The 16,465-nt window shown below is 36.6% G+C and overlaps 1 protein-coding gene across 4 annotated transcripts in view; it reads left to right on the forward strand.

The window, feature by feature from the left end:
• Positions 1-16,465, forward strand: part of LOC117406999 (protein diaphanous homolog 3-like) — a 279,229-nt gene that overhangs the window by 103,179 nt on the left and 159,585 nt on the right. For all 4 annotated transcript variants that reach the window (XM_059029364.1, XM_059029366.1, XM_059029367.1 and 1 more), the window contains 4 exons: positions 4,597-4,671; positions 4,824-4,893; positions 10,418-10,554; positions 11,437-11,542. In XM_059029364.1, the coding sequence (XP_058885347.1) occupies positions 4,597-4,671; positions 4,824-4,893; positions 10,418-10,554; positions 11,437-11,542 (388 nt within the window). The remainder of the gene's footprint in view (positions 1-4,596; positions 4,672-4,823; positions 4,894-10,417; positions 10,555-11,436; positions 11,543-16,465) is intronic.

The following is a 16,465-nucleotide window of genomic DNA, read 5'->3' on the forward strand; positions in this document are numbered from 1 at the left end:
CAATATCCCTCCACTATAGTGAGCGATGCATTCCAATATCCCTCCACTATAGTGAGCGATGCATTCCAATATCCCTCCACTATAGTGAGCGATGCATTCCAATATCCCTCCACTATAGTGAGCGATGCATTCCAATATCCCTCCACTATAGTGAGCGATGCATTTCAATATCCCTCCACTATAGTGAGCTATGCATTTCAATATCCCTCCACTATAGTGAGCGATGCATTCCAATATCCCTCCACTATAGTGAGCGATGCATTTCAATATCCCTCCACTATAGTGAGCGATGCATTCCAATATCCCTCCACTATAGTGAGCGATGCATTTCAATATCCCTCCACTATAGTGAGCGATGCATTCCAATATCCCTCCACTATAGTGAGCGATGCATTCCAATATCCCTCCACTATAGTGAGCGATGCATTCCAATATCCCTCCACTATAGTGAGCGATGCATTCCAATATCCCTCCACTATAGTGAGCGATGCATTCCAATATCCCTCCACTATAGTGAGCGATGCATTTCAATATCCCTCCACTATAGTGAGCTATGCATTTCAATATCCCTCCACTATAGTGAGCGATGCATTCCAATATCCCTCCACTATAGTGAGCGATGTATTCCAGTATCCCTCCACTATAGTGAGCGATGCATTTCAATATCCCTCCACTATAGTGAGCGATGCATTCCAATATCCCTCCACTATAGTGAGCGATGCATTTCAATATCCCTCCACTATAGTGAGCTATGCATTTCAGTGAACTGCTGTCAGGACCCTGCATACTCAGTATTTCTTATGACTTTGTCTATCTTTTCCAAAATGGCTAAAAACTAAATTGAATTTCTCAGCTTTTGGGGATTATTCCTCTGCAGTAACATATTTATGGTATAATTGATAGTTTTTAATTGCGAGGCATGAACAAATCCTCGGATTTGTACTGTGGAACCTTTGCAACACATTTTTAGTTAAAGCCATATAAGTTTAATGAACTCCATCAGTGTTTTAAATCGCATTGTTGAGGAAATTGATTTCATTATCCTGATTATGAATTCCATGCACTGTGAAGGTCTGAGTGCATTCTTTTGAAATGATTTACACAGGGCTGAATGTAAAGGTCTTAAATACCTCACCGTATTGCTCTCCTTGCCCCCAGTCTGCACAATGGCACTCTACACCATGTGACAAGATTACTCATTCATTCATGCATCTCTCTCGCAATGTTCTTCCCAAATGACAGTTTGAGTTTAGGAAATGACCTGTTTTAAATATGTGTTATCTTGACTAAAATTGAAGAGAGTTTAAACTATATTCCCATTTTTGGTACTTTACTGATAAATACATCTGGTTTCAGGAACAAAAAGCAACAGCAACATCAAATTCATTGAAAGCCGGTGTAGGAATCCCTTTTTTTTGACAAATTCAATTGAGGTAAAGGCCCCTTTGCTTCACCTTGAAATTCACACTGACATACATGCTTGAATTTGATTATTAGATGCTTGAAGGCATGCAGCTTGTTGATTAGAAATGTACGGGAGATGAATTCCAATTGAGAGCGATATGATGTTCTGGAGTTTATTCAAATGCTTAAGTGTGAGAATTGCAGAATGTTATTCAACAAGAGAAGCAGCAGTGTGGAGTAGTGGATAGGGCTCTGGACTCTTGACCAGAGGGTCATGGGTTCAAATCCCGATGGGGACACTGCTGCTGTACCCTTGAGCAAGATACTTTACCTAGATTGCTCCAGTAAAAACCCAACTGTATACATGGGTAATTATATGTAAAAATAATGTGATATCTTGTAACAATTGTAAGTCGCCCTGGATAAGGATATCAGCTAAGAAATAAAGAATAATAATAATAAGGAAGAGAAGAACACATATTTGAAATACACCATAGTTGATAATAGCATTCGAGGGTAGAATAGTTCAATCCCTGCCTTTTTCTACAGTTTTCTATCTCCAGTACCTTGGCTCTCATGTATCCGGTTTACTGCAGTATCTTTTGTACTTCCCAAGGAGAGTTTCTGATTTGAAGTTTTATCTTAAGATCTATGATTGAGTGTTTTTGAAGTTATGGAAGCATAACATTTCAGATTTCACAAAACTGTGTAAAAATACATACATAATAATAAAAAATAAAAGAAAGGTGACCCTTTGGTGTGAAACTGAAAGGCTGCATGTATATGGTGAGCTATGTATTAAATTAAAAGGGTTTATTCATCTATCCATTGGGCCTGGTCAAAAATGATTGGCACATGGATTGATCTGAAATAAAGCTCTACCCGGACCTTTTTATACAGAAGCTGATTTTAAAAAGAGTAGGGCTAGAGAAGGGCTCTCTCTCTCTCTCTCTCTCTCTCTCTCTCTCTCTCTCTCCTCTCTCTCTCTCTCTCTCTCTCTCTCTCTCTCTCTCTCTCTCTCTCTCTCTCTCTCTCTCTCTCTCTCTCTCTCTCTCTCTCTCTCTCTCTCTCTCTCTCTCTCTCTCTCTCTCTCTGTGTGGATATAGATGTATGGCAGTGGATTATTTCACAATCCAGTGATTCAGCATCCATGTTAAATTGACACTTGGATGCAGTTCTGGAATGCTTGCACACGCAGTCAGGGAACTGTAGCCATTTTTTTCGGATCCCTATATGCACTTAAAAACCTGGTACTGCTTCTACTCTTAATATCTCCATACCATTTCAGTGTTTCTGGAAACTGGCAAAATCGAGTTCTACACTTCACTGACCTGAGTGGTCTCTCTTTCAGTGCTTCTAAGGTCACTGTTCACATGCTACTGAGAGAGGGGAAAAAAATATACAACATAAAGTATTGTTGTTTGAGTGCAATAAATATAGCACTCCAGGAACATTGTTGGAATATCCTCTGTATACTTTTCTCAGTAGGACCTGAACAATGACCATAGTATAGTGTATAGAACAAGTGTACTGTATAGAAAGAAAGTTAGTGTAAACCTCAATTAAACTGCTGGATTCTAGGAATCCTGATATTGAGCTCCACATATCAATGTAGGGTGATCTGGAAAAGTGCAGGTACCCCGCCATTCTGTCGTTGGATTTGAAGGATTCTAGAATGAGATCCAGTTCAAATAATAATACATTTAAAAAATACTCTGCTGTTTTAAATACTAAAATGTTAAAAACTCGGCACAGCACTTCCACTTATACTCTGAAAAAGAACCTGAGCTTTGGAAAGGAGGACAAGCCTGTCCCGATAAACCATGTTGGTTTGAGCTCAGCATGATCATTTCACTCACAATAATAGTGAAGTAGGCCTCAGAGGGATAGAGCAGAGACCACTTAACCCATTTTGCATTTCAATCACATTATATTTTCAGCAGGCTTTTATTCAATTTCAGACCCCAAAAGATTAGCATTTTGAAAATTGTTATTTAAAATATATGAAGAAAACCAAAACCCAGATACAGAGAATGCATTTTTTTCTTTTCTTCACGCTATATTCTACTATACTAGAAATATGGTATTTTACTCAAAATAGGGATGGAGATGGTTTTTAAATGCATATGGTTCAGAGTGACTTAAATCAAGGTATTTTTGTCTGGCTCAACTTCTGGTTTAAGCAGCAGTGTTTATAACAGTCTAACATCTGATCTGTAGACTGTTTGTTTAATTGCTTTGAAGTACTATTTTGGCAAACATGAATTCAGTAATATTTACCTGGGGTTTTATGAAATAGGAACTAGACTGGTGCTGTATTAGGCATTTTAAACAGTAAAGCATCACTGATCCCAGATTGGTTAACGCCACTTAATCAGATAATATACCTTGGGAACTTTCTAAAAATATAAATATGTAGGGATAATTCAAATATATTTATTTTATGTCTTATGCATAGTTAAATGGTGTTTTTAAAAATAAATAAATAAATAAATAAATAATTAATAAGAATAATAATAATAATAATAATAATAATAATAATAATAATAATAATAATAATAATAATAATAATAAATAAATAATGCATTTTATAAAAGTCACCTTACATGTATCAAGACATTGAGTGAGCTCTCTGCGTCCCAGGTCCAACAGCCTGCTGTGCCTGGTAACAATCTTCATGCACTGCTGTGGCACAGGACACCCTTCACCTGCCACTCATGTGGCCTGGCTCTGAGCATCTGCACCAACGTGTATAACAAGACTGTAACATGTAGAGTAGGGACTGTGTAGCGCTCTTTTAAAGCATCCCTGTGGGTTTAACAGGTTACGGTTACAGGATTAACGGGTTTAATGTTTATACAGTACATGAAGGTATGTTCAAAGCCAAGGTAACCATGGCGGCTCATTGGGGATATCAGTATTCAGTGAGGGCATAGTCTCAATGTTCATTTCGAATAAGGTATCAGGACATTTCTTGGGGGACTTTGAAGGAGGTATGTGTTAGTTTTGGTTTAACACTTGGCTCCATTTTTACAAAGGCCCAAAATGAAAGCTGCACATGCTTAGAGTCCTCTTATCAGGTGTATTTAGTACGTTATGTATGTGATGTAGTATCCCGTGAAACCTGAAGACCTGCTCAAACACAGTTTCTTGGTGTTTGTTTTATTTAACTTCTCATTGTCTGTTTTGCAGCTGGGTGCAGAGTTTTGGCCATGAAGGCTTGGGACTACTATTGGACACTCTGGAGAGATTACTTTACAAAAAACAGTAAGACCTACTTTACTTTTCTGTTTACAGTGAATTGTTCAGGTCTTCAGCTGTTTAATCTTGAGCAATAATTACGCATTTTCTTTACACAGTACTGCTAATTAAACCTGCTGGTGTTGTGTGTGTTTTTTTCCCCCTCCCCCCCACAAAAGTCAAGAAAAGATTGACAAGAAGAGTCAACATAAAGTCATACAGTGCTTGAAGGCCTTCATGAACAATAAGGTAAGGCAGTGTAATGATATTGGTCTCTTCATCGGTAGTGGATGTGGTCTCTTCATCGGTGTTATGTACTGGACATATTATGCAAATATGATCAGATTCAGAGCAGCTGACCTTGTTAGTCTATCTTTCAACATTAATGTAGTGGATGTACCTGCCAACAGGGTTACCATTCCTCAAGGATAAATCATTTTGTTGTCCTTATTAAATCAATTTGGGCAGGATACCCGATGCTGTGTGGATGGCAGAGTGTCATACGATCATGAGTGACTTGTTTGGAACTCCGTTATTGATTAACATGCTGTTTTAAAAACATGAAACATGTCATTTTTATTCCACTTGCAAGTTACTTGTGCACAGCAGTCAGGGCCATTATGAAGCGACAAAAGGATAATGTGACAGAATGTAAATAATGTAGCTGATAGGGTTAAAATAACTGTTGATTTGTTAAAATTGACATGACAAAGACAACTAGTAAGTGGCCTGGGTACACCTTTCAAAGTTTAATTTACATTTTAAGGAGCTTGGTGATTCTGACAAAATAGAATGTTTCAAGTGAGCTGTTAAGGTTTGTGCACACTCTTGACTGGTTCCTATCGACCTGAAGAGCTTGCAGGATGACATTGGCTTATTGATCTGTGTAAAGATGGAATTTCAAATATTTGTGGTCATCTAAAGTAACTGGTGCTGGTTAGCTCCATTATCTATGCGTTTAAGAGCACTATTCCTATTCACCCTTTTCACAAAGTTAATCATATCAAATAAACAGCTGGTTTTTCAACACACTAAATTGATCAACTGAGTGACAGTGTAGGAGAGATTTATATTTACTGATGCATTTAAATACTGTTCTCTGTTGTATTTGAAAACTAAATTCAGTAAATAATTAACTAAACCAGCAATGTCATACATGTTGAATTGACAGATGAGTTTGACTGGAAGGGATGATGCCATAAACTGATCAGCAAACTTAAATCACCAAGTTTAGGTGTTTGACCTTTTTATTCTGGTAAATGTTTCATGAATTGCCTAAACAGTCTGGTCATTTGTGGATCATTGAAAAGACAATTGTAGAAATGTATAATGAGGGAAGCACATTGCAGCAGGGTAAGATACGGTTTAGCACACCCTAATGGAATTATTGACATGGATTTATTCTTATATAGTTATTACATTTATTTTATGTTTGCAAGTACTGGTATATTAAAGGAGTTGCAGCTAACAAAATACTTTGACCAATCTTTCCTGTCCTGCACTTCCATTCACTGTATAGGTTAGGTCTCAAATGTGCTGTTTCAAAAGAAACATATAGTATGGTATCATTACATTTTATTTAAACCTTTTTTTTTTTTTTTTTTTAAACATGACATTTTACACCAGGTAAAAGAAAGCTATTGATATGCTTTTTTGCCTGCCAGGAAATCTGTTCTACTTGCATTTCCTAAGTCATTGGACCTCACCAGGGTCTTTGGGGTTCAAGCCTAGTGTAGTACCAGATACCATGTTTTAAAATTCAAATACATATTTGCTAAAACCGTTCTTTCAAAACCACACATTTAAGATCTATACAGTAAATGGTCATGCATGGCATAAGCAGTTTATAAAATTGTTTTGTTAGCTACTGTACAATCACTTCATATAATTGTTTCCAAACATTAATTTTTTTTAATTAATTAATTTTTCACCCTAAAATATTAACTATTCAACATATCTATGAGCATCTCTCTAGTTTTTTGGGAATCTCCTACCTTTAAGTCAATATTGACTGAATGATAATAGATATTTGATATCGGATTTATGTAATTTTTTGATGTACAGTAACTGATGTCCAGCCATAGTATAAAATGGTATTTTGGACCCGAGTGGGTGTCAGCTCTGTTTTGATGTTTCACCTTTGGGTACAGCCAATGAGAGCTTTAGGTGGTGTTAATTGAAGTACGAATGTATACTCTTTCCAGTCACTTGTAAAGAAAGCTGTTTGTTGCAATATGCAACCCACAATCTAGGGGCTTAAAACTACATTATTTATTTTTACATACAAAAAAATTAAAATTCAGACTAAGTTACATATTAGGGGGAAACATTATTATAAAAAATGTGTTATTCCTTTGGGGTTGTTGTTATCACACTAGAAACACAGTAACATTTTGAAATATGTTGTGGACTGAAAGCTTTGTGAACAGATCCCAGCATCCCATTATTTTATTTACTAGATAGGCGGGTGAAGACCTTTTTATTCCGGGATGTGTTCAGGGTTTTAACAGGTTGCATTATGTGTTTACTTTTCCGAGCAGCTATCTATTATCTCATCTGGGCTTGTGTCTAGATTGTGGAACACTGATCAGAACTAGCAATCACTAAACAGTGAAATCAAGCAAGTTGGAAGCAAGCCAGCTGTTAAATCAGAAATGATCCTTAATTTGTTGAATTCTGTTTCTACTAGCAAAATGACACATGGAGTAAAACTGCAGTTGAAAACCTAGTTAATGAAATCTTGTTGCTCGGCTCTGGGAATCATCTATAAATCTTTTTTTTATAGCCATAAATATTTAATTTTGAACAAATTGCTGTAAAGTGAAAAAATACCAGAGGAATCAGTTTTAAGATTTATTGACAAATAGTATTTTTTTTTTTACTAAAACAGTTCCTAACTCCTGATGTTACATGTTTAGTGTTAAAGAACCATTGATCCATTAGTTGAGCCAAGGTGATCCTGCACTTCAAGAGTATTTTTACCACATCTAACAACATAGAGTTTGGGGTCATGGTTGTTGGAGCAGATAATGAAACCTGCTAATGAACTGATATCCTGATGGCGGCTAAGAAAATGGATTTCAAAATACATCAAAGTACGTAGTTCTCCGCTTCATTTTGAGCATCTTAGTTGTTCCTGATCCTGTGGGGTTCAGTAAATGTTCACTGTGCCTTCAACCTTTGAAATCATGGCGAATTAAAGGAACGTTATACTTTTGGTCAGTAAGGAAGGATTTGGGTCCTCGGTGGAATCCCATGAATGTAATCCAGGTTGTCGTTTCAGCCTTTAGGCTCTGGTTCCGTTAGCTTTTAATAGCTCTCTCTCTCTCTCTCTCTCTCTCTCTCTCTCTCTCTCTCTCTCTATATATATATATATATATATATATATATATATATATATATATATATATATATATATATATATATATATACAGACGTGCTCAAATTTGTTGGTACCCCGCCACAAAAAATGAAGAATGCACAATTTTCTCTGAAATCACTTGCAACTGACAAAAGTAATTGGCATCCACCATTGTTTATTCCATATTTAATAGAAATCAGACTGCTTTTGATTTTTTATTCAACATAATATTGTAAATAAAAAAACAAATGAAAATGGCATGGACAAAAATGATGGGACCGCTAACCTAATATTTTGTTGCACAACCTTTAGAGGCAATCACTGCAATCAAACTTTTTCTGTAGCTCTCAGTGAGACTTCTGCACCTGTTAACAGGTAGTTTGGCCCACTCTTCCTGAGTAAACTGCTCCAGCTGTCTCAGGTTTGATGGGTGCCTTCTCCAGACTGCAAGTTTCAGCTCTTTCCATAGATGTTCGAAAGGATTCAGATCAGGACTCATAGAAGGCCACTTCAGAATAGTCCAATGTTTTGTTCTTATCCATTCTTGGGTGCTTTTAGCTGTGTGTTTTGGGTCATTATCCTGTTGGAGGACCCATGCCCTGCGACTGAGACAGAGCTTTCTGACACTGGGCAGTACGTTTCGCTCCAGAATGCCTTGATAGTCTTGAGATTTCATTGTGCCCTGCACAGATTCAAGGCACCCTGTGCCAGGCGCAGCAAAGCAGCCCCAAAACATAACCGAGCCTCCTTCATGTTTCACTGTATGTGTGGTGTTTTTTTCTTTGAAAGCTTCATTTTTTCATCTGTGAACATAGAGATGATGTGAAGCTCCAGTTTTGACTCATCTGTCCAAAGGACATTCTCCCAGAAGGATTGTGGCTTGTTAATATGCATTTTAGCAACTTCCAGTCTGGCTTTTTTATGTTTTTCTGTCTCAAGTGGAGTCCTCCTGGGTCTTCTTCCATGGAGCCCAATCTCGCTCACAAAGCGTCGGATGGTGCGATCAGAAACTGACGTACCTTCACCTTGGAGTTCAGCTTGTATCTCTTTGGCAGTTATCCTTGGTTCTTTTTCTACCATTCGCACTATCCTTCTGTTCAATCTGGAGTCGATTTTCCTCTTGCGGCCGCGCCCAGGGAGGTTGGCTACAGTTCCATGGACCTTAAACTTCTTAATAATATTTGCAACTGTTGTCACAGGAACATCAACCTGCTTGGAGATGGTCTTGTAGCCTTTACCTTTACGGTGCTTGTCTATTATTATCTCCTCGGACAACTCTCTCCTTTGCTTTCTCTGGTCCATGTTCAGTGTGGTGCACACAATGATACCAAACCGCACAGTGACTACTTTTCTCCATTTAAATAGGCTGAATGACTGATTACAAGATTGGAGACATGTGTGATACTAATTAAAGAAACTAATTAGTTTGAAATATCACTATAATCCAATTATTTATTATCTTTTCTAAGGGGTACCAACAAATGTGTCCAGGCCATTTTAGAATATCTTTGTAGAATAAGCAATAATTCATCTAATTCATTTTCACAGCTTCTTTGCTTTATTCTATGACACACCAAAGGCATGCAAGTATACATGATAAAATAGCTTTTAATTTCATCACTTTTCAGGAGGAATGAAGCATTATTTCAATGAGCTGTAAGGGTACCAACAAATGTGAGCACATCTGTATATATATATATATATATATATATATATATATGTCCAGGATAGTCACTGATTTACATTCCTCAAATGACGAGCATCCATTTATCCAAGGGCAAAGTTATATGCAACCCGGCCTTACTTAACAGTTGTCCTTGACTTCCAGTGTGCTACTAACCAGAATTCTGAAGATCATTAAAAGAAGGAGTTTAGCTCATAGCAACAATCTATTATAACATTGTCATAAAAATAAACGCATTCAAAACATATGAGAACTTGAGGAAGTAAACTGTTGAATTAAGGTGAGAAAAAAAACAATGATTGGAACCGCGGGACACAGTTTTATATTACCAAGATGCATGAACCACTGTTGCATTGTACTCTAACTGCAAATAGGCTGACAAAATCCCAGGATTTCCCCATCTGAAAATGAAACATTAATGCAGTTCTTGTGAAAGAATCTTTAGAGAAGTGGTCTTTTTATCGATCACGTTCAGCGAATCTCAAAGGGCCAGCTCCTCATTTCCCAAACCAGACCTGCACATGGGTTACTTACATGGGTGTTTACAGCTTCAGGCATGTCATTTGATATGGATGTAGCTAGAGAAGAACCTAGTTAAGATTGCTCCTAAAGGTGTTACTGCTTAACTGAGGATAATTATTGGGAGAAGCATGCCGCAGTAGATCAAGTGTAGTTCCTTTCTGTTGCAGTTGTTTAATATCTCTTTAACCTTGTTCTTGTGAATGAAGTATGGGCTGGAGAGGATCCTGGGGGAGGAGAAAAGCCTTTCCCTGCTGGCCAGAGCCATCGAACCAAGGCAGCCTAACATGATGACAGATGTGGTCAAGCTACTGTCTGCAATATGCATCGTCGGTGAAGAAAATACGTAAGTATTGTGAGGAAAACAATGTGTTGACTGTGGTTCAGCCGCAACATCATCCATCTGAACTTAACACTAATGCGCAGTTTGGAATTAGGCCAACAGTGTTAATCAATAATTATTATGTTTTGAATTAATAAATGAAATAATTTACAATACTACTATTTTAACTTTTTCACATTTTGTACCGTTTTGTGGATTGTCGATGCTAGATCATTATACAGAACAATCCTGTAACTGTACAGAAAGACTACTATAGTTTGTGTCACCATAATGGAAAATAAATAAAATGGACATATAGACTAGTTTACTGCTGTGCTGTTTTAAGGTCAAGTTATTTTTCCTGTACTGATAGAGCGGTTCACAGTTTTGAGTTGAGATATTTTTTCGTAGACCTTCATACATGTCTGCAGTGTTGAGAAACTCAAGGAAAACAGACCAACAGAAACAGTTTTGAAACATTCTGTAGACTGATTGTTGCTCATAAATGCTGATGATAACATCAGATACATTTACAGCAGTGTGGCTTTGTTAGGAAGAGAAGTCTGCCTATTAAGGTGCCTCTTTCAATATTTTACTTGATTGTTTTTCATATTTATCTCGGAGGCTAATATTGCATTTTGTATTTTAGTTTTATATATTGTCATTTGAATTAGGCACATCCTTTTCTGCTGGTGAAACTGCACATGGGACCAGGATTCTTTTGAAATACTATCCTGCTGTTTTTTTTGCTGTGATGCAGGCTGCGATGCTATTGTTGATCTGCACAGAATAGCATTACCTAGTCAAGTGCTTCTTTGTGTATATACAATAAGGTGAAACTCTAGAGCAGATTTGTAATTTCTCATACGATTTGCTATCTTAATAATGATTTTCTTTTCTATTTAGCTTTGAAAAGGTTTTGGAAGCAATAACTACTGCTGCGGAACATAGAAACATTGAAAGGTTTCATCCCATTGTTGAGGGCCTGCGTGACCACTCAGTGCAGTTGCAAGTAAGTAATCCTCTTGAAAAAACAACTTTATTCTCAAGGGGGGGGGGGGGGGGTTGGTTGCCGACACAAGCACAGGTGCACAAGTTTTATTAAAGTACAAAAACATTGCAGTGTGCCTCCACTGAGCTACCAGGAATGCTATGATGAGGTGGTATTGCTTCTTCATAAAACATAGCAAATTTTTTTTTTTTTTTTTTCGTTCCCTGTAGTGTAAAAGATCCTTTAGCTTTTTGGTTGCCATAACCTACTGATCCTGTCTGAGAATGAACGAGCTGGCTCTTGACTCCTCTTATACCTGTGATCAGACTCCTTGTCTAAAATCACCTTGCTTGTGGAAAGCATGGCGTCTACCTGTAGTTTAATGATCTAAGCAGTGGCGGCTCTTAATTCTGATGACCTGAAATTCATGAGCTTGTTCTATTTTGGATTTCATTCAAGGAATCAATAAATCACTCTAGTGGGAAAACACTGGGGGGATTTATTAGTACCTCCAGAAATGGGTTGCAAGGCGTGCAAAACTACAGGCCCTACTCGTAAGACTGAATGTATTTCAATTGCTCCCTGCATCACTGCCATGTTGTTTTCAGGGCCGATATATCTGGACATGTCAAATAATGCCCCTTTATTGAAGGGTACCCGTTAATGTGATAGATTCACATATTATTCAGTAATAATAATAAAGATTGTTCCTAGGTTTAACCAGAATTATTAACCCTTTCATATTTTTCATAAAAACTGTTTTCAATTTTGTTTCTGTTGCTTTTATAAGGGGAAACATGGCCTCCTCCATATTATTGCATAATGCATTTGCAGCTTCCATATGTCCCCATATAAAGACTAGAAGAGTTTTTATTTTTGTATTTTGTATCAGTCCCCATATGAGGTCGCCATGCACGAAAGGGTTAAAATACCACTAAGCGGGTGACGATTAATATGTCCTGAATATTAAAATGGTTGTATTTTTTTTTTAGTTTTTAATCACTGTATTCAGCACTTTTTAATGAAAACTTTAGTAGCTGACATATATAGTTGTCTATTGAAGACATGCAGACAAATCCCTCATGGAAAACTAATTCTGTTCCATCTCAGATGATGGACCTGCTCATTAATTTGATAGAGCAGTGACAGACAAAAACCTTACAGCTGTCAGTTCTTTGGCATGTGTGATCATTAATGTCCCTTTCAGCTGATTTTGAAACTAACACCTGACCTTTACAACCTTGCTTAGACTGTCATTACTGGGACTGGAAGGCTGTATGCTTGTGATGCTTAGATTTTATTTTATTTTGCTTCACTCAAACTGTTGTGTGCATATTTAATATTTCATCAATACACCTCTTGGGGAAAGTGGGGGAGGCTTTCCTAAGTTCAAATACTCAGCATTTTGTATATTTGAAATGTTAAGGTAAAATGTATAAGGAAACTTGACAAACTTTTCTGTAAGTGCCTTTGGGCATCTCGCCCAACCACCCCTACAGGTCATGTTGTACCAGTTAAAGACCTCCATGTAGTTCATTACTGCTAAAATAACACACTCCATATTACCTGCATGCCAGACAGTGCCAGGCAGTGATCAAGCCCAACAGAGGACGAATCAAGACTGTCATGTTGCTTTCCATTGAAAAGAAAATGCTCAAACTATGTATAAAAGTACCTCCAGAAGTTGTCTGAATTTGAAGGTATGGTTAAGTGATTCTTATTTGTTCTAAACCATGGGTGCCTGAACTAGATGCCTAATCATTGTATGCTCGATCACACACTGGCTGCTTTTGGGGATTTTGTGTTTTGGTTCATTATTAAATTGCCTGCAGTAATTCTGCATTGTCACAAGAGGCCACAACATTTCTGAAAGCAATCACCTGACATGAACAATTTTTTAGACATTTCAAGTAAGTAAAATAATAGTTTAAACATCTATGTTTAAAAGCTTTTCAAATGCAAATTTGTGTTCAGCACAATATTTCCCTGTTGAGAAAAATGTATACTAACCCCAGGCGGGTGGGGGTGGGGGGTGTATAAAGTAGACAAGTCAAGCTAAATGTTCTGTTTCTTGAGATGTAATTACACTACTTGTTCAGAGTTTGCTTTTTGAGACTTTTTACCAGCCTACTGTGCCTGCTAAATGAAAAAAGGGGATCTCATATTTTGGTCTCTATCTGGTACCCCAGTACTACTTCAGTGGAAGCAACAAATACAAAAGGAGTGGATTTATAAAAATCATTATTTTAATTTTCAGAATATATTGCACACCCATTTGTAAAATTTAGAAGCATCTGTAACAGGTTGCACGTACAATATTATACATTAGACGGTGCTCAATATACACAAGTATTAACATTCTATGTAGTATACAGTGGTGTATGTGATAGGGTAGCATATGTGCACGTTATATAAGGGTACCATATATTGTTCATACTTACAATACTTTGCCTGACTTCCAAGGTGAATTCTGTCAGGGAAGCTGATGTGCATGGTCAGTCCTGTGTGCTTTGCAAATGGATACCCAATAATGGATCTCTTGTTTTATTATGCTTTTACTGGAATACATCCAATAAAATCTGCCAAAAGCAAACAAAAAAATGAGTGAAAAACTAAGAAACCAGGAATTACAGATATTAAGCATTTCATGGTTGCAGGCTTTTCGCATGCTTTATTAATGCATCAGGTTATTTTTATTTACAAATACTGTAGATGTCCCTGAATTGTGTTAATCATTGTCATTTATGGATGTCTCTGTGGCAAATATTGTTATTGATTCTGAAATGAATAAGGGATTTATTTTTTTATTTGATGAGCAACATGGGTTTCTTAAATCTGTGATTTACAAAGGCTGGATTCCCTATTCACCTCGTTACAAAAAGGATATTGCTGCTCTAGAAAGAGTGCAAAGAAGAGCAACCAGAATTATCCCGGGTTTAAAAGGCATGTCGTATGCAGACAGGCTAAAAGAATTGAATCTATTCAGTCTTGAACAAAGAAGACTACGCGGCGATCTGATTCAAACATTCAAAATCCTAAAAGGTATAGACAATGTCAACCCGGGGGACTTCTTTGACTTGAAAAAAGAAAAAAGGACCAGGGGTCATAAATGGAGATTAGATAAAGGGGAATTCAGAACAGAAAATAGGAGGCACTTTTTTACACAGAGAATTGTGAGGGTCTGGAACCAACTCCCCAGTAATGTTGTTGAAGCTGACACCCTGGGATCCTTCAAGAAGCTGCTTGATGAGATTCTGGGATCAATAAGTACTAACAACCAAACGAGCAAGATGGGCTGAATGGCCTCCTCTCGTTTGTAAACTTTCTTATGTTCTTATACACTTCAAGGTTATTACTTTGTCATAACAAACACTTTGTCATGGATTATAAGCAAACTACAGTTCAGCTTCAGATAGGGAGATGAGTCTGAATTGTTTTATATATATATATATATATATATATATATATATATATATATATATATATATATATATATATATATATATATGCCAATGTGATTACGAAAAAAAAAAAAAACTTTTTTCATTCTTCTAAAAGCTTGGCATTTTTTACTGTTATTCCTGGGTTTCTATATTTATAATACTGGTTATCTGATTATACTGGTTACTGATCTTTTAGTGATTTCTAACACAATTGTCTCAAATCATTTTACAAAGAGGATTACACACCTTGAAGCAATTGAATTGGGAACTGCACACACGCACATCATAATTGGCATTTCATTATTGCAATCACAGTGAATATTGGTAATCTGAAGAGCGTTCTGTATTATTAATATTGTCTGATGGTCTTGGCTCAAACACTGGAGATTGCACCCCCGTTACTGCCATTCAAAGAGTCACCAGGTAAATAAAAAAAAAAACATACCTGTCTTTGTCAAGAAAAATAAAAGCAAAGAACTAGGTTTTACTCCACATATTGCATCAAAGATCGTATGATATATCCTTTAATCTTATAAAGCTGGGTCAACAACAGTGAAATGAACATCTCCCACACACACTGTGCATGAAAAGAATGATATGCTTCCACAGTATTTACAGTATGGACCCTTTGTTTCCAGAGTACCAGGCTTTTATTTATTTTTTTTAGAAATAGTAATACTGTCTTCAAGCTTCATCCATCAACTAAAACTTTAAATACTCTTGATCAAAAGTTATGGCTTCAATATTCAGTAGTGCTTATCAATAATCTTTCAAAATTAAACTTTGTTAAATGTTGATGACATATAACATGATGTGAACATGAATGTGAACTGTACTGATGGTAGCAGTCCACACCATCTAAGAAGATCATGTTTAATACATTTTGCGATTTGGATTTTTTCAAATGGCTGTTTTATTCTTTGTTTTAGGCATTTCTATCGGTGTTCCCTGTGCTGTTGAATTAAATATGGCTAGATCAATTAGTAATGCATACATGAATGTGTATTATTATTATTTTTTTTTAATAAAATATTCAATTTTGCTTTGCAATCTTAACTCATTATTCAGTGTACATTAAAGTGTTACAAATGTATTCAAAGAAAACCATCTGCTGTTGGGCTTAAGGGGAAGCGCTTACTAAATTATGTTAATAAGCACCTTTCTTTGGGAGCTGTGTTAACAGAAAGATCAAATCAGATTTTGTGTTAATCAATATGCCTCGGTACACTATAGACTGGCTTGTATCTCGTAGCAGATTGTGTGTTCCTTTTTTCACCACTAGCCTTGCACTCTGGATTGATTTATAAAAAATATTATAAAATAATAATCAAAATGAAGGTCCCTCAAGCGTCAGAGATTTCAAAGTCATGTTCTATAATGCAGTTTTAATTTTAAGAAGTCTCTCCGGTTGTTAACGGCCCTGCCTTTGAAAGCTGAAGGTTTTGTCCTTAGCCATTTTTCTTTTGCAATTTAAAATGTGCTCCATTTGTTTAATTTTGCC

This window comes from Acipenser ruthenus, chromosome 8 (genome assembly GCF_902713425.1).
Source record: "Acipenser ruthenus chromosome 8, fAciRut3.2 maternal haplotype, whole genome shotgun sequence".
Classification (NCBI taxonomy): Eukaryota; Metazoa; Chordata; class Actinopteri; order Acipenseriformes; family Acipenseridae; genus Acipenser; species Acipenser ruthenus.